General features: G+C 41.3%; 1 protein-coding gene across 1 annotated transcript in view; it reads left to right on the forward strand.

Moving 5' to 3' along the window:
• The window catches only part of LOC101852283 (calcium/calmodulin-dependent 3',5'-cyclic nucleotide phosphodiesterase 1A), a gene marked incomplete at its 5' end in the record, with an annotated part of 95606 nt that extends 90999 nt beyond the window's left edge, over positions 1 to 4607 (forward strand). Inside the window, 1 exon segment of the mRNA XM_035972870.1 lies at positions 3810 to 4607. Coding sequence (XP_035828763.1) covers positions 3810 to 4168 — 359 coding nt within the window.
• Positions 4608 to 19785: the final 15178 nt, after the last annotated feature.

The following is a 19785-nucleotide window of genomic DNA, read 5'->3' on the forward strand; positions in this document are numbered from 1 at the left end:
GACTGATTGATTGATTGATTGATTGATTGATTGATTGATTGATTGATTGATTGATTGATTGATTGATTGATTGATTGATTGATTGATAGATATGTAAACAACAAGCTGCTAGTCTGTACTGAGTACGTGTAAAAAAAACCCAACTCAGCAGACGTGGGTGCTCTTGGAAGTGATTGCAGAGATTGACATGCAAAATACGTTCGGGGAAGCTTCCGTTATTGGCCAGACAAAGCATTGGGCCAGATATGTGTCATCACGTTGTTACGCTTTACGTTGTTTTGTTTTTTTGAGTTCTTTTTTAAGTTTTAGTTCAGTTTTAGTAGGAGTATTGCGGCTCTTACAACAAAATTAGGTCATTTAAGGGCCGAAATTTTTCAGGAAAACATTTTTTATAGAATGTTAAGAAAAGAGCTAAGTGGAAGGTATCAAGCTCAACCTGGCCTGTGTCCTGATATCTTAACACAGCTGACCCTTGAGTAAATCCGGGCTGTCTCCACTGGTAACATTGTCCCTCAGAACATAACATTCAGATGTCTTAAAAAAAAAAAATTTAATCGCTCATTGCGTGTTTGGAGGGAGGCGGCTGTAAGACGTCGCTGGTAGGTCATATATTTTTACTTTCCCTGTGTTGTTTCTGTCTGTCTACCTATCTTACATCTACCCTTTCCCTCTGTTGTTTCAGTCTTCCTATCTTGCTTTTTTTCAGCACTAAACAATAATAATTTTTGTCGTTGGGCTTCTTTTTACTCTAACAAAAAACATGTTTTGAGAAAAGGGAAGGACAAGTTTTTGCCCCTTCTTCAGTTTCTTTAAAAGACAAGGAAACAAATATACACATCAAAGAAACCGAACTTCTCCTACAGGTAGGGCAAAGCCCACTTTTGCTGTTGGTCAAGATTTCTGGAAGCCCCCGAATCTGGGTTAAGCCGCTTATCCTTAAAAGCGACCATATTAGAAGGAAGCTTCTCTTTTTAACTCAGGGCGAATGAGCAAAATGCTTATGCCAGAAGAATGCACGAAGATAACGTGTCGCCAGCTGTGAAGATGTATTACTCTGAGGAGAAAAAAAGTTAATGCACTTTTATAATCTATTGTAATTGTAGCTGAAATGTAAATTTTTTATATGGAAATATGTGAGTTAAGTTACATGTCGTACATACAAATTGTAGAAGACTTGAAAACATGTTTTTCTCTCTCTCTTGAAATAGAGCTTAGATCATGTGACCAGCTTGTCGAAAATAAATAGACTGTTAGCCGCGGTATTTACTTGTAAAATCAAACCTTACTTCTGAAGTTGTGACGATGTCCTGACATGAGAAAAAAATGATCTGCCATCAAGCAGGCGAAGTCAAATACTCTAAATACTTTTTGGACCACAATGTATATTATCTTTATCTTCTTACTGGAGTATAATGTGTATTACTAGGCACTTAGAGAGTGTATTTTTGGTTGAACAATTCCCAGAAGTACCTCCCAGCTCAGATTCTAGAAGATCACCACAGCAGATTACGTATAGGGCGTCTCTGGGGCCATTTTTAAAACTTTGAATAAAACACTAAGAAAGGTGAAGTTAACCCTAACCCACAGCCCCGAAATGCTTTCACGCACAGTGCACTTTGAGTGGTCTTTCCATGTTGATAATTGACCGAAACAAATCGCTACCCCTAGAATTGAAAAATTCAATCTGCTTAGTGCCTAGTTTTGAGAAATTTGACATTTAAAAAATTGTGTTTCACAATATGTCGAGCATTTTTTAATGAATTTTTTGGATATCTTGATAACGACTCCAAATTATCTTTTTATTTTGCTACAGCAGATTATAAAAACCTTTGATTTTTCGACCTCATGGTCTTAGTATCTCCAAACGTCAATAAACGCCAGGGAAAACTTTGTAAATCTAATGTAGCGAAATGCCTTAAAGATTATAAAGATCTTGGGTTTTATATACAGTGCCAGCCAAGGTGTAAAACAATTCAGAAAACGTCAGTATGGTAAGAACACGTGACTTTCCCATAGCCAAGGTCACACCAGATGCTATACCACCCAGGAGGGAAGCCTCAAGTTACCGGCCATGACTCAACATGCTGTCTGATCAGGTTGTATGAAACGTTTCTTCCTTTCACAGAATCGTTTAGTAAACTGTAAATATATTACTAAAAATGGATAGCCCAGTTCCCGTTTACCTTACCCACCGCCAGCCCCAGCCCCTCCCCCCGCCCAACAAACTCCTACCCCTTCAATGTGTTCCTTCTGCTCTCTCTCTCTCTCTCTCTCTCTCTCTCTCTCTCTCTCTCTCTCTCTCTCTCTCTCTCTTTCTCTCTCTCTCTCTCTCTTTCTCTCTCTATCTCTCTATCTATCTATCTCTCTATCTCTCATCTTCCCTGTTCTTTTGATCTTCCATGTCATTATCATATTAAGACAGCACATTAAACTGGTCATAGATTTCTATGATATTATTATACTGAGTATCTCTTCTTCTCTGGAGTTACACAGGTTCGCGTAGGTTTGAGCACACGTTTTAAGTAAGTTGTAGAAAGACAGTCAAACTTCTGACCTGCCAGAGTATGTTACATAAATACGAATTTGTTTATGTAATGTGCTGCGGACATTACGTTTTCAACACATACCTGTACAACTCTGTCACTATGTGAGGTTGGGCAAGATAACACAGCGTGCTCTAAAAGCACAGTCAGAATCAATTTGTAAACATGTCTTGATAACGTTTCTTATTTTACTATCTATTATACTGCTTCTTTGCGTATATGTTTGCTATTCCATCGCTCTTCAATTGGTATTCAGCATTAAGATATGCTTGCTTCCCTTTCTGCTTTGCGTGTCCTTTCCTCCGAATGTCGTAACTATGTTCTCCCGTCTCTATGTAAACTTGTGGCCTTTTATTTCAAGACTGCTTAACTCAATAACTTAATGTCTTCCATTTTGTTCTATGAGGTCGACTTAAAGGGACAATGATACGATTGACTACTGTCTTAGAATATACCCTACGCTGTCTTAGTAATAATGTAATTCTGCCCATTCACACACACACACCCACACACACACCCACACACACACACATACATACACACACACACACACACACACTCACACACTCACACACACACACACACACACTTTGTATGCACAAAATTGTAGTAAGTTTCCAGGGACATTCGAGCTTCGTAAGTCACCAAAGTTTGGCGGTCATTTTCTCGCTAATTTTACCAGTCAAGAGAGATGAATATTTATTTTTTCGAAAGGAAAACAACAAGCTTTAAAAGATGATACCAATAACTACCTAGTTATGCCCCAAAAATGACGAGTGCTTGATTTTACAGTGTAGTGACACATAGTTTTGTGTATTAATTGCTAGAGGGTAACATTGACACTGGAAGAGTTTTGAAGTACATGTATTCATCACTTACTGTTCATCTAATGTACCTCGCATTTTTCGTGCGCTGGTTGAAAATAAAATATTGAGTGACTAATATCATATATGCGTGCATTACTCTTTTTGAAACTCCTACTACAAGGAATTCATTTTTGTCAATGCCTTTATTCTTCACCCCCCCCACCCCCCCCCCCCCCAACCAATCCACCAATTTAAAAAAAAATCAAGAATAATTATTACATAAAAATTTCAGTCCACGTCTAACTGATGTTGAGTGAGTATTCTGTCATGCATAACTCTTGTTTTAACTCGCGCCTGTTACTTATTTTGTCAGCACTCTACTCCCCCCCCCCCAACCCCTTTATCCCGAACCCCCCCACCCCCAACCCTCACCCCAAAAACATCCCCGGTCACTCCTCAGTTGCCACCACTGTCTACGTGAGCCGCCAAACGTCCACGACAGGACTGCTGACCAACATCAAACTGGCGTCTGTTGACGACCGGAAGAGGGCTGGCAGGCAGAAACTAGTGACACCCCAGGGATCCTCCGTGATACCGTTAGGAACAACAGCCCAGGGCAGTGACAGTCTTGACGATGACGTGTTTACAGCCAACAGGAGTTTCCCGTCCGAGGAAAAAAGCCGACAGGTTGCGGATAATACGACTGAGCAGAAGAGTAAAAGGCTGGCGAATTTACCGGAAGTTGCTTCTCTTTCCTTCACAGATGACTCAGGTTCAGAGAGTAGGAACATTGGTGACGTCAAAACAACGTCTGCTTGATTCTTAGATTTTTCTAATGTTCTTTAAACATAAAACAGCAGAGGATCGCAGTAGGAGCTGAGATCTTTTTGTAGAGTCTTTGTAAGGTAACTTTTTGTTCATTTGTTTATAATAATTGTAAAGCACGAATACTTTAAAATAGTGCCCTAAAGGTATATGACGGTACATTTTAGAATTTGCATCTGTGTGATCCTCTGACACCAATAATACTTGTTATGATATGAAAGGTAAGAAATGTGGACCATAATTGATGTCCTTGTAGATCCGGTGTGATGATTCAATGTACAACAGAACAACTAATTTGGTTGTGTTAGAACTAAGTCATGTAGCATAATGCGAGCTTTGAAACTGGGCATGCGTATATTAATACGAAATAAGTAAACTTGTATTATAATGTATTATGCTTCAGCTATATTTGTCCGATTTTGTGTGGCATTTTGTTGCGTGATTCAGTACTGGATTTATTTGGATGTATTTGTGTGGGTGTGTGTTTGTGTGTGTGTGTGTGTGTGTGTGTGTGTGTGTGTGTGTGTGTGTGTGTTTGTGTGTGTGTGTGTGTGAGTAGGTGTGAGTTTTTTTTGGGGGGGCATGATATGTGTGTCTGCATGTGTGTAAGTATGTGTGTTGTGTGTGTGTTTTTGTGAGCGTCTGTGTGTGTGTGTCTGTGTGGATGTTTGTATGTGTGAAAGAGAGACAGACAGATAGAGGGAGAGAGAGAGAGAGAGAGAGAGAGAGAGAGAGAGAGAGAGAGAGAGAGAGAGAGAGAGACAGACAGACAGACAGACAGACAGACAGACAGACAGACAGACTGACAGACAGAGACAGAGACAGAGAGGTAGAGAAAGAGAATGAGAGAAAGAGAAAAGATGAGAAAAAGGAGCGGGTGTATGGGAAAGCAGTTTTTTCTTGTTGCTGATTTTTTTTTTCTTTTTTGTAAATATACATGCTCACACAATGAATGTAGTACTCTACAGAAGTACTAATTGTCTTATTAATTTTGAGTATTAAACTTTCTATTATTACCATACAATTTGAACACGAACCAAAAACTAGTTTTTGCACGAACAGCAGATGCAGTACTATACACAATTTACCATGATTTGCCCTTTCGGAACAAAATGAATCAAAATATTATCTTCAATCATGGACCAGCTGTGCTGATGTACTAAGCCCAGCATGTTGATAAAAATGTTTAGCAGTTTTTTAATCTCTGGTATCAGTTGCAATTTGTAACCAGGGTCAACATTCAATGTCAAAATGTTGCAAAAATCCAAGAAAGATATTATATAAAGTACGTACACTGATTATTGAAAGAATGAACCAGATTTTTCTCTCCTGATAATGTTTTATTTTTCAAGGCGAAGGATTTTTGAAAACTTGCCGACTAAATACTAGACTCTGGTGAGTTGTTTGCCTGTTGGTGTCATTGTCTTGGTGAAAGAATTATATTTGCACGCCGAAAACTAATAACTAAGACCAGCATTTGCCTAGCTCATATCCCTGCTAAACAAATCTACATTATTACTCCATCGCACCTTAGGCTATTTAGAAACATTCTCAGCTTCCTGTGAAGCATACAGTGCAAACAGGCGACTTAGCGCTCGCTCAAACACTAACAAACTGACAAAATTTTCGGTGTCTATTACGGGATACCCATTCCCACCTGGGCGGAAGGAAGAAAATTTTTGTAAAGTGCCTTTTCCAAGGATAAAGAGTCGGGGCTTGAACCCATTACCTTCCCGTTGCGTGCCTGACAGCACAGCAACCACTTAACACCCAACGGCACACAAAAAATGAATTAACTGTATAATTTACAATTTACAAGCATCACGTCCTGATCAGCTGAACTGTGTACTACGCAGAGATGTTGCAGGGACATTTGACTGTTGTAAAATGGATAAAACACTGTGTTGAAGTTTAGGGATTTTATTTCTTGTGTACTGTGAATAATAATCAAATTGTTTACTTCATTGCCGCAATGTCATGACCATGCACATCTTTCGTGCATTGTCTTTAATATCTTTTACCTTTGGAACATTTTGTGTATTAAAAAAATAGATTTAATTCATGGATTCGTTCTTTTACTGCATTACCTGCAGATTTTGCATCTGCCCCCCCCCCCCTCCCCCTTTTTTGCTCATGTGTATAGTAATACCTCAACTATTGAGGACATTTTGATAATGTGGTGTATCAGTATCTAATAAGCTGGGTGGCGTGGCATCAAGTCAAAATTTGTCTAATTCTGTGATATTTCTCATACCTCATTATATCATGTTTGTTTTTGAATTTTCGGCTCTTTTTCATATTATCCTTTATTATACTGAATTTTCCTCTGGGTTCGGGTCCAAAGAAATTGTCATAACCGTTTTGCGGGAAAACGCGTACCTTATTAAGCTTGTTCACTTTCGTCTGTCCTTGTTAAACGTTCAACACGTAACTTTGCATGACACCCTTGTAGGCCAAACAAAAACTTTTATTTTAGATTCTGATCTCAAAGCTTTTTCACTTGGGCCCTATAATAAACACCACTCTTTTTTGCATACACGGTATGACTACAATGACTGATTTACAGTAATACTGCTACAAATGGCTCATTTTGAGATAGCGACGCCCCCACCCCCACCCCTTTCCACTTTCTGGACCTGGTCCTTGAGTGATCACGTGGTCTATCCACCCAAAACCCTTTAAAAGTCTCCATATGAGCTTCGAAAAGTATTCGCTCATCTATTGGAGAGTGTGTCATAAGTGTCGTTAAAGGGTGTAGCTGATGATCAGGAAAATAAGTCTACGTTTCATGTGCTATGAGTATGCTGTAAATCCTCAACTATCTTTTGGATGCTGTTTAGGTTAAAATCAAAGAGAACGTGTTGGAACCTCAATTTGCACTGATCTTCATTATTGGGCTTCTATATCTGTTGGTTTTCCAACTTGCAAGGGCTTGCAAAGGCCCGAGAAAATTAAACAGCGCGATTAATTACAATCCTGGTTTAATTGCTGGAAGACGAAATTTAACAAACAATAACTTTTCATGTTGTGTACAACAAGCATCGCGATGTATTATTGTTTAATTAGCCACTGCTCTTTTTTCTTTAATTACAGGTTACATTGTATCTACAGACGGCTAAAATCTCCCTTTGCGGTTGTTGTTCAAACTATTTTTGTTCATGATTTATATTTAAGAATCCCTAGCGCTCTAGTCATTTGCTCCTTGTAATCGCTCCTTGTATTCTCAGTTTCTGATACGTTCAAGGTAAAATTTGAATGAATATTGAAAGAAATAGAAAAAAGTATAGAACCAAAGGAATGCCGAACAGAATTAACAGGGGCCAGAACAGATTTAGAATGAATGAAAGGGAACAGAATTAATATGAACGAAGAACTCATCAATGAAAGAGAGGAGATTAATTAATCTAAAACTGCTAATAATATAAAACACGAATCGATTTGTTTTACGCACGAACATCCCAGTGACATGAAATGATCAGGTGCAGGTCGCTAGCAAACACATGAGAGAACTCATAAACAAGTGGGAATAAATACAAACTCGATAATGGAGTGAGAAGGAGAGGAGAAACTCTCTCAAGCAAGTAAGATACTATACAGCCATTGGCTATGTTTAAAACAAAAGGAATTATCAGTTTTATCACAATGGTACACACCACTTTGGGGAAGGTTGTTTTGTATGCAAAGTTGAAATGGGTTTGTTTTTTCCACCACACTAAAATGTCAGTCCTCACTGCAGATTTCAGGTAAACCTCAAAATCCACGAAGCAAATACTTGAATACTTGAATGTAGAACTGGAGTCCTAGGGAGACAGGGTGTTCCATGCTTCCTCGCCCCTCTTCATAAGGGTCTATTTCAATGTGAGCAGGCTGATTGTCCCCATCATCGGCTGGTTGTGGTAGCGTCTGATGGGGTCATGCAGGCTGCTCCTCCTGCCTTCACAAGGCTGTACTCCTTTCTCAATCACAGTTTCCTTTGAGAAGGATTCCTCTTCGCGGCTGCTGGCAAGATGATCTCGGACAAGGGCTGTTACAGTTGCAGGATCAAGGATAAGCGCTCCCTCTATGTTTGCAGAGCCTGTTAGCTTATCTTCTCTTTCATTTCCATTGACTCCTGCATGTCCTGGGCAGAAGATCTAAGCAGCAAATACGATACAGGAAGATTACAAGGGACGACATCACGTGCCGTATTGCGCCTTTCAATTGCATGTCGCCCTGGACCTCACTCAAGAGAGGGAAACGAAGTCATCATTGCTGCTTTCCACACCATAGCTTAGGCTGACACTTTCAAAGATACAGAAAGAACGTCATCATGCTTCTAATTCCAGACATTGACATTAAGTTAGAATCTTCAAGAAACACATGTCCCGTACGGTATAAATAAATATAACTGAAGAACGTGATTTTTATGCGCAGTAGCCCCCGGAGAGACGGCACTCGTGTCGAAAAGTATCTCCAACGTATAGTGTGAAGGCGCCTATCTTTTGGATGTTCCAAACCACCGCTGAAGTACAGGTATATCTGATGACGTACACATTACCAGTGGACAATTGTTATTTTTTTTGTTCCTCAAACGTTGGGATATTATGTCTCATAAATATGTTTTCAGGCGCTCGGGTCAGTTTTGGGGCATACGGAGTTGTTGGTCTCATCTTAAAGCTTGTTCATGTGTCTTGCTTTGAATGAAAAGTACTCGTCTTTTCAAACAGAAGTCTAGATGTTTGCGTTTCAAGGATGTGGGGGCAGGGGGGGGGGGGCGCCTAGTGTCAGAGATAACGTATAGTGACTCCCTAATCCCTTGTGTTTTAATTAACTGAAAATTTACATTTCTGTTTCCTAGATGATTTTCATTAAAATGTACTTAGCAATTAACAGGATGGGTGCTAAGAAAAATCGAAATTTCCCAACAGTCGGAGAAATGTTGATTTCTTCTATTTCATCATTTCTTGAGGGCCTGATTTCATTTCAGTTTCATAATATTTGAAAGGATACTGCATTTTTCTAAGGAATGAAACAGTCTCTCTCTCTCTCTCTCTCTCTCTCTGTCTCTCTCTCTCTCTCACTCTCTCTCTCTCTCTCTCTCTCTCTCTTTATCTCTCTCTCCTCTCCCCCCTCTCTCACCCATATTCTCCACCCTCTCTTTCTCCCTCTTTCTCTCTCTCTCTCTCTCTCTCTCTCTCTCTCTCTCTCTCTCTCTCTCTCTCTCTCTCTCTCTCTTTCTCTCTCACTCTCTTTCTCTGTTTCTCTCTCGCCCCTGAAAAATGCCACTCCTTCAGCTTAGAACAATTCAAGAACTTACTGACTACAAAACAGATAAACTGAACAGGTTAGGGCGACAATGGCACTCTGGTCCCCTGTGGATTCTGCTGCTGTATGACATGTGAACGAAGAACCACGCCTCTAGCAAAGATCGCGACCCTAGAATTACAAAGTTCTTTCAGTTTAGTACCTTGCTTTGAGAATTTTGAGGTTTAAAAATCTTATCCTCACAACGTGGTTAAGCTTTTTCGAATGTAGCTCCTTGAATATCTTGAAGTCGACTCCGAAAATCGTACGATTTTGATGGAGCAGATAAAATATTTGGCTTCTGACCTCATGGTCTTTGTAACTTATAACGGCCAAAATGTTAAACAGAGCTTTGTAATTCTAAGGTAGCGAGGTACAGCATCGTGGTAAAACCAGCCAAACGTCAAAATAATGAAATCGAAGAAACCGACAATTTTCAGCCTTTTGGGCGAAAATCAGCTGGGTTTCTTTCTAAGCTTAAAACCTCTACGTCAATTAAAAATATTCATTTCTGTGTGGATTTTACTGAAAAACGTTAATAAAAAGCACTCCACAATAAAGACAAAATTTGCAATTTCCAAAGATACTCAAACCTTAGAAGCCACCAAACTTTGGCGCCATTTTCAAGCTAACTTTACCTCTAAAACACGACGACCCCTAGCTCCTTTAATATTTTATATCTCAAGTTCTTTTCAGAATAGACGGGTATTTTCTCGACTATTGAACAAGCTTTAAGCAGATGCCAATAACTTCATATACCAAAATATTGATGAGCACCTGTTTCCACCATGTCGTGACACTTTGATGAATACATCCAACTGCTTTCAGAGGGTCGAAGGCATACCGCTGTCTCTGGTTTGTACAACAGGGGAGCTCCAAGAACTTAGTTCTTTGGGAAATGGATACATGCCAAGTCTTAACAAGTTTTGTGTCATTGGCTGTTGTCATTTCTATATACTTTGTTTTCATTCATCCTGTGTGCACTGCGGGTGGCAGGCATACGAATCTGTAAGTTTACTACATTTTGTGAATGTTTGAAGTCTGGAAATAAATAAACTTTGAAATTGCAAAATACAGCTTGTCCAAAGTTGATTTGATCGTTTCACCATGTCCTAACAATATCTAAAAGTCAACTTTAGTTTCAAAATGATAGTTCGTGTATGTTTATGTGTTTACATATGTATGAGGGTATGTGCATGTTTATTTTGTTGGGTTTTTTATTAGAGGGGTATGAGTGAATGTGAAACGAAAACAATTTTAAAGAGAGAGGTAGGGAGATACAGAGAAACAAAAACTTGTGAGAAACAAGAGACGGTGCGAGATTCGTCTGTCAACTCTCTCTCTCTCTCTCTCTCTCTCTCTCTCTCTCTCTCTCTCTCTCTCTCTCTCTCTCTCTCTCTCTCTCTCTCTCTCTCTATCTATCTCTCTCTCTCTCTCTCTCTCTCACACACACACACACTCTCTCTCTCTCTCTCTTATGCACACACGCACACGACAACACGCGCGCACACACACACACAAACACACACACACACACACACACACACACACACACACACATCACACACTCACCCGTTCCCTCACACACAAACTCAGACACAAAAAATGAGGAAATGGGGCCTCCGAGTTGAACGTCGATCTCCGAAAGGACCTCGTCAAATGGGAAATTCGTGTAAAAGGCGTTTCCTAAGGACACAACGCCAGACCGAGCTGAGGTTCGAACCCCCGTGGCCGAACTGTCACGATTAAGGTCGGGTAGCCTAACTACTACTGATGCCACTCATTCAGACACAGAATATTATTCATACACACCCCTCCTACTCATACATACACTGTCAGACAGGAACATTTACATAGACACACTGATATATTATTAACAATATAAACACTTGAGAGACAGTATGACAGGAAATTATATGTGTCCACAGAATCTCGGAAAACAGGACTTTGATACGCAAAAAATGAGCAAAAAATGGAAACTGTTAGTTAAATTCACTTGGTCAGCTAAATCAATTTAAGCAGGCCTACTCCTCATTATCATAAGCAAATTAGGAATACAAAATTTAAATCAGATTCCCAAGGCATATGCCTCTTTGCAGGGTACCATACGAAAATTAGTTTTTTCAGAAAGAGTAAGGCGTGACGTCGGTGTCAGACTCAAGCTGTATATCCATCAAACTAGGTCAAATACTTCTGGGGTTTTTTTTCAAAAATAATAATTACAATGGTCGATTCTATTTTTTTTAAAAAAAAGGAAAACAGTATATGTGAGGCAGCGTGGTGGAATCAGGCTCTCGTCAAAATAATCAAATTGAAGAAACCTGCATTTGTCCGCAGGTTTGTAAATTTTTATCAAATTTTTGTTTTTGGGCTCAACACCTTTCATGCCCATTAAAGAACACATTTCTCTGAGGATTTTCCTGAAAAACGTTGATTAAAGGCACACAAAATGGAAATTTCCAGTTACCACGAACTCTAAAACTGAGGAAAAAACCAATCAAAGGCGGCCATTTTCTCACAAATTTTTCCTCTGAAAACAGGTGACTCTTTCATTCTCAAATATCTCCATTTGTATTCAAGATAAATGGACATTTTTTTCATCCAAAAAAAAAGACTACGGAACAAGCTTTAAGATGATACCTATAACTCTACATGCTCAAAAATTGACGAGAGCCTGATTCCACCACGCTGCATCACATATACAATTTTGAGTAATTCTGAACGCTTATAGGAAAGAAAATACATTCATTTTTGTTTTTACCTTGACCTTGACCACTAATGATTTATTTATAGAGGCACCAGCCATCCATGTCCAGTGCTGTGTTAGCCTCTTTTTCCTGTCTGCGAATTAATATTCGTTTTTTTTCTCCAATTTATTGGTTCCGCTTCCAAGTACGCCGTATCTATGGTTCTCAAACTGGAAATCGCCTATAATTCGCTGTAATTGACCCCGCCCCTCTCCACTTATAGTGTCATCATTAATTTATGTTACTGTCCATTTTATCGATAACACGATGAAGGGCAGTATTAATGATAATTAAGAAAAAAATTTAACTTAATTTTTATTTTCAATTCATCAATGAAATAATAATTTATTATTTTTTAGAAGAAGAAGAAGAAGAAGAAGAAGAAGAAGAAGAAGAAGAAGAAGAAGAAGAAAAGGAAGGAGAAACAGAAGGGGAAGCAGAAGCGGAAGGAGAAGGAGAAGGAGAAGGAGAAGGAGAAGAAGAAGAAACAGTCATAACAACAATATCAAGAACAATAAAATTAACAATAGAATTGGTTTGAGTAAAATAATGAATCTTTTGTTTAATGCAGTAATATTAAAATTATTATATGTCAAAATGTCAAAGAGGAAACTACTTGGAATCCCCTGATTGTATGGGATCAGATGTTGTATGAATACGTTAAATTATATAATTTAATCCATACAATTTGAAGTTATTTCTTCAGATCGCCATCCTAGAGGAAAGCAGATGTCAATTTTAATTTTGTGTTTGATCATTCTATTGAGTTATATAAGAGCAATCTCCTCGTTGTTAAATGGAGTGGAAATATTATGTATAAACTCAATTATTGCATTTTTTTTTTGTAGACGGTCACTCCCTTTACCGACGTCCTCTTGTGTAAGGAGTGGAAAGAAAGATATTGTAGAGACCCATGTTTTTAAATTACTTTCAACTTTCAAAGTGGCTTGTGGTTTGTTTGTTTTTTTCGACATCATTTCCTCCATACTTGAATGAAATGGATTATATATATATATATATATATATATATATATATATATATAATGTATATTAATAGTAATAGTTAAAAAATGATAGCCATGATAACGATGATAGTAATAACGATAGCCATAACGACGGTGGTAATTATAAAAACAACAATAATAACAGTAGTACTAATAAAAACAAAGATGAAAAACAAAGATACTAATACTACCAAAACTATTAATAATAATAATAATATTAATAATAATAATAAAAATAATAATAATAATAATAACAATAATAATAATAATAATAATAATAATAATAATAATAATAATAATAATAATAATAATAATAATAATAACAACAACAACAATAGAGAGCTTCCGTTTGGCAAATAATCATGGCGTCAGGTTTTATTTACTCTCTACAGTGAACCTCATTTTTTCTACTTAATCTGAGGCAGAGGCTCGACCTACGATTCAAGATTGTTTCTACGAGATTCCCCTAATATTCATGGTCACCAATCATCGGTTTGGATTGAAATCATTGTCTTAATAATTATAAAGACTGCTGTTTAGTCACGGTATTCACTAGATTCTAGATGGCAATAGCACATATCTCGGCCGGAAGTGTGACATTAGTTACAAAACAAGAGGAGTGATGATCGCGCCAACAGGCAGCCTTCTGTGCTCCTCTTAATTTGTGGTGTTCCTGACTGTTTTTAATTCCTGGATATTTTTTAAAAGTTATAGATCTACCATCATGTGCATTTAGTTTCGGCGATTAATTTGATAACTTTGTCCTTGAAGTAAAGAAAAAACAACAACAACAAACTTCCGGTTGGCAAATAATCATGACGTCAAGTTCTTATTTATTCTCTTCAGTGAACCTCATTGTTTCTGCTTAATCTGAGGAAGAAGCTCGATCTAAGATTCACGATTTTTTCTACGAGCTTCCCCTAATCGTCATGGTCACCAATCATCGGTTTGAATGGACAGTGTAGAGATATTCACCGAAAGGGAAAATAGAACAACATACTCCCCAGACACTCTGTTGTTATTTCGACCAATGAACCATGTCTTTATATCTCCCAATGTTATGAGGAAACTAAGAGAAAACAATCTAAATAGGATCCCAAAAACCGCACGGTCAAAGAGAGGAGGGAAAAGAACATTACAATTTGAAATATCTCAGAGAAAAAACCCAGGTCAAACAAAAGGACACCAAACCCAAGCCGACACCGCCCCCAGAGAGACAGCGCGACTCCAAGAGGCGCCCCGCCTCCCCATTTTTTCTCCCCAGGACCCAGAGCCTCCAATGAGAACAGCACCAGCGCTAGAGAAACCCCCACTCCCAATACTCAGCCGACACTCAACCGGCACTCTCCGACCCACAGTGGAGCTACCGCAATCAACACTGTTGCCCAAGCCGAAAGGACATCCCCTTCACCGGATGCCCTGCCGCCACAGGTCTGCAACGCCTGCGGCCGAAAAGAGAGGCTGCTTCTTAACCCGTTCATATGCAGTGCTGACGGCTGCAACGAGAAATGTCATCAATCCTGCAGCGGCATCTCCCGGTACTCCAGGAAGCGTGAATGGCTCTGCAGAACTCACTGCTCACCCCCAGTCCCCGTCGACCAAACACCCCGACAGGAGACCTTTGCCAGACGCGAGTGCAGCGTCTGCAGCAAGATGCTCAGGAAAAACGCCGGCCGGTTCCGCTGCGACGAATTGGGATGCTCAAGCGAGTGCCATAAGGACGTTGGGTGCAGCCACATCGGCAGGTACCACCCCAAGACAAAATGGAGGTGTGCAACCCACTCCTGCAACACGCACCAACCGCAATCCCAATCACAAATAATACTGTCAGATCTACCCCCCTACCATCCACCCCACGGCCAAAGCCAACTGTAAGGGCTGCCGGAAACCAATCCGAGTGAATACCACACCAGTTGCATGCGCGTCCTGTACCCAGTACTTCCACAAGTCTTGCACGAAATTAACGAGACTGCTCGCAAACGCCGCTGCGGAAGGTACCCACAGTTGGAGCTGTGAGGGTTGTGAGCGGTCGAATAAGCCCAGAGACTTCACACGGGTGGTGGGTGGCACAGCGATCGAAACATCTGCCGAGGAACCCCAAAAGTGGACCAAAAGTTCGCTCAGCATTATGCAGTGGAACGCCGATGGCATCGCAACTAAGGCAAACGAGCTTGGATTTCGCTTGAAGGAGGGTGATTTCGACATCTGCCTCATCCAGGAATCGAAACTAAAACCAAGTAAGACGACACCTAGATTTGAGGGATATTCACCAATCAGGGTGGACAGACGGAGCCAGGACGGAGGTGGAGGTCTCATATCTTATATCAAGAATACCCTGGTTTTCGAACATGACCGCAACGCGTCTATCAGAGGAACTGAGCTTTCGATGTTTAAGGTGAGGGTCGGGAAGAGGAAATGGGTCACACTGTGCAACATCTACTGCCCCCCCCCCCCCCCCTCAGATCCCACACATCTCAACAATCTACACGTTTGGCAACCGACGAACTCCCAACCACACCCGAGTCTATCATACTAGGTGACTTTAATGCCCACTGTCCCCTTTGGGATTCCTTTCAACCACCGGATGCAAGAGGGGAGAGTCTGCTGAACTGGACATTGGATAGCGACATGACGGTAATGAACGACGGAAGACACACTCGTATCAACACCAAGTCGAGACATGACGACCATCCCAACCCCAATCCCTCTCCCTCTTCCCTACCATCAACCGGAGGAAAAAATGCCCCTAATGTCTCTACATGTGGGTCAACATGGAGCGGGAAGCACACCTGGTGCCCAGTAGACGGAATTGGCAGTTCTGACCATGCGCCGATTTCCGTGACCCTTAACACTGAGGTCAGCCATGGATCAGTATTCAAGGGTCAAGTCACCTGGAAATCGTTCGGTGTCGACTGGAAAGCTTTCATCGACGCCGTTGAACGTGACACTGTGACTAGAATGCCGTCGAACAACCACATCCGCAACATGGTGTCTGAATTCCACACTGCCCTGATGGACGCCGGTACCCGTATTGTCGGCACTGTGAAACCAGGCAGGCACACAAAGACATGGGAAACCCCCACATTTCCAAGAGCAATCCGGAGGCGAAATAGACTCCGGAAAGAGGTGCGAACCCGCCGCAAAGAATGGCTAGAGGCTTGCCACGTGGCGCAGGAGACGATCAACGATGCTAAGACCGACGCCTGGCGAAAACTGCTCGAGAAAACCACCAACTCACAGGACGACACCAAGATTTGGAAAATCATAAAAAGCCTCAACGGTACCCCTGAGACAAACTCGCCAAATGAAGCAATGTCACACAATGGGCGATTGGTGACATCAAGCAAGCATAAGACGGACATATTCGCAGACCACTACGCGAACGTCTGCAGTCTAAACATGTCGAAAGAAGACAGAGCCGAAAACTGGCAACTCAAACAGCGACTGAAATACTTACGGAACAACCCAAGGGCAGACCAGCCCGATTTCACTATCGGGGAACTGAGGAATGCCATTGCAAAGATGAAGTCCCGCGGATCACCCGGACCAAACAACATCCCCCCGTCCTTCCTCAAAAACCTGGGTCCCAAGGCGCTGAAGAAACTGCTCTCCATCTTCAACATGTCATTTCGCTCAGCTGATGTCCCACAAGTCTGGAAAGACGCCATCATTGTCCCCCTCCTCAAGACCGCCAAACCAGCATCAGAACTAACGTCGTTTAGACCGATAAGCCTCACATCCTGTGTCATCAAAGTTATGGAGAGAATGGTATCTGAACGACTGTACGACATGGCCGAGCGGAACGGCTGGTTCTCCGAACTGCAGGCTGGTTTCAGGAAGGGGAGATGTGTGGAAGACCAAATTCTGAGAATTACGCAGAAGACTTCCGATGGCTTCCAAAAGAAGGAAAAATCGGTACTCGTCCTCCTCGATTTTTCAAAGGCATACGACACGGTCTGGCGAGAACGCCTACTCCTCACCCTCCTGGACAGAGGTATCCCAGATACATACGTTTTATGGCTGAATGACTTCCTTCAAAATCATCAAGCCAGAGTCCGATTCAATGGAATACTGAGTAATAGCAGGAAAATGAACCAAGGTCTCCCACAAGGTTCGGTCCTGGCACCCATCCTCTTCCTTTTTTATATCGACGAACTGGCGAAACTACTTCCGGACGATCTCACAATTTTACTCTACGCTGACGACGTCTCTATCCTCGCTTCATCACGCACGACACGAGACGCCGAAAGTCTGGCACAAAGAGCGGTGGACATCGTTGCTGACTGGAGCAGGCGATGGAAACTCACGCTAAACGGCTCAAAGAGCGAGACAACATTCTTCACGCTCGCAACATCTGACTCGGAATGGAAGCCGTGCATCACGATAAATAATTCGTCAATTAGGTATGAGCCCTACGCAAGACTCCTGGGAGTCACACTCGACCGCAGGCTCACGTTCAGGAAACAGGTTGAGAATAGCCAAGGCCACACAGAAGATGAGGATGCTCGGCGCTGTAGCGCACTCAAAATGGGGATGGAGGAAAGACGACCTACGCAAGGTCTACCTCACTCATATACAAAGTGTTCTCAACTTTGCGAGCAGCAGCTGGCAACCGTGGCTGAGCAAAACTCTGATAAATAATCTGGAGGTGATTCAAAACAGATGTCTGCGACTGATTACCACCCAGGCCCAGTCCTCACCGATCGAGGCACTTCGAGCTGAAACGGGGGTCCCAAGCATTCAATCCACCATAAATGCTAACTGTCTCCGATCAAGAGAGAAGGCCCTCCGACTGAACAACGACCACCCTCGACGAATTGCGGCAACGGAACAAGTGCACAGACGCCTAAAAGGACGCAGGGATTTTCGAAAAAGGGCCGAAGACGTCAGCAAAAAGAGCCCACATCTGTTCGACTGCGAGAGGAGGCCCATCACTTACTTCGAAACCAGGCCCTGGGAACGTGGAATCAACCCCGACATCACTTTTCCCCACCTGTACGGCATAAGCGGAAGGAGTGACTCCAGTGGGAAGATTCAAAGCGCTGCTGTTCGTCGAGCACGAGAGCTTGGCGCACAGTACAATATCTACACTGACGGCTCGGCTAGGGCAGGAACAACGGACGGCGGCGCTGGAGTCGTCATCACAACGGGGAACCCGTCCAACCCTACCGTTGTCGAGACATTGAGGGAGAAAGGCGCCATATTTACGTGCTCTTTCGAGGAAGAAAGGAGAGCCTTGGAAATGGCCATTGACTGGATTGACAAAGAGTGCGATGCATCCAACTCGGTCGCTATCTTCACCGACAGTCAATCACTATGCATGGCACTAGTGGGAACATCACCATCCTTCGACCAATTGCGACTACGCATAAATAATGCAATACCTCAACCCACGATTCAGTGGATCCCTGGTCCCCGCGATATCCTCGGCAACGATCTCGCTGACAGTAATGCCAAACTGGCAACAGCGCTGCCGGGTCCAGGCCGCCAAATTACTTATGACAGTGCGTGCGCCCAGATAAAACTAATTACAAAAGACCCCCCTATATGCCACACGCGGACGAAGGAAGTATACAGGGCATTTTCCTTAAAACGAGAGGCTCTTATTATGTCCCGCAGTGACCAGTCATTACTGGCAAAAATCAGGACCGGTCATTTCTCTGGGCTTCGGGCCTACAAAAATAGAATAGACAAAACATCGGACCCAATATGTCCATTGTGCAGCGAGGAGCCCCAAGATTTGGAGCACTAGCTGCAGAGATGCTCCGTCACGGAGGCCCGGCGGTGGCATCTCTTCGGGGAGGATTCAGGGAGGTTGGACTGCCTCACCCTCTACCCAAGGGAGGCGGTGGCCCTGGCGAAGAGCACACTCTTCGGGGCTCCGAACATTTCGAACGGATAGGCAACCACACACACACACAACAACAATAATAATATCGATAATAATAATAGTAATAATAATAATAATAATAATAATAATAATAATAATAATAATAATGATAATAATAATGATAATAATAATACAATAATAATAATGATATTACTAATAATAATACTGCATAAGTAAACAAAAAATATGAAGAACAGCTTTTCTTGGAGCTTACTTATATTCCATATCCCCAGTACCCCTCCCCCCCCCCCCCCCCCCCAGATAATAATACTAATAACAATAATAACAACAACAACAACAATAATAATAGTAATAATAATAATAATAATAATAATAATAATAATAATAATAATAATAATAATAACAATGTCAATAACAACAATAATAACAATAAATAACCCTGTTCACCTGGTTAAAGCATAGATTAATTAGGATATTGTTAGAGGCAAGAGATTGCTTGTATATTAAATTTTTAATAAGAATTTTCGTTGGATTGCTTCTCTTTTGGGTACAGAATGTTTGTAGAGTGAAAGCCTTCCTATTTAAATTGATCTTTTAACGCATTTTGGTATATTGTTTGAACAGTTCACATTCCAAAAGTACGTGACCAATTGATAGTGATTTTTTGGCATTTGTCGAATATTTGATTTCTTTTGATGAAGAAATATGGTGAGTATAATCTGAGTC

Source organism: Aplysia californica, unplaced genomic scaffold (assembly GCF_000002075.1).
Source record: "Aplysia californica isolate F4 #8 unplaced genomic scaffold, AplCal3.0 scaffold00882, whole genome shotgun sequence".
In the NCBI taxonomy this organism is placed as follows: Eukaryota; Metazoa; Mollusca; class Gastropoda; order Aplysiida; family Aplysiidae; genus Aplysia; species Aplysia californica.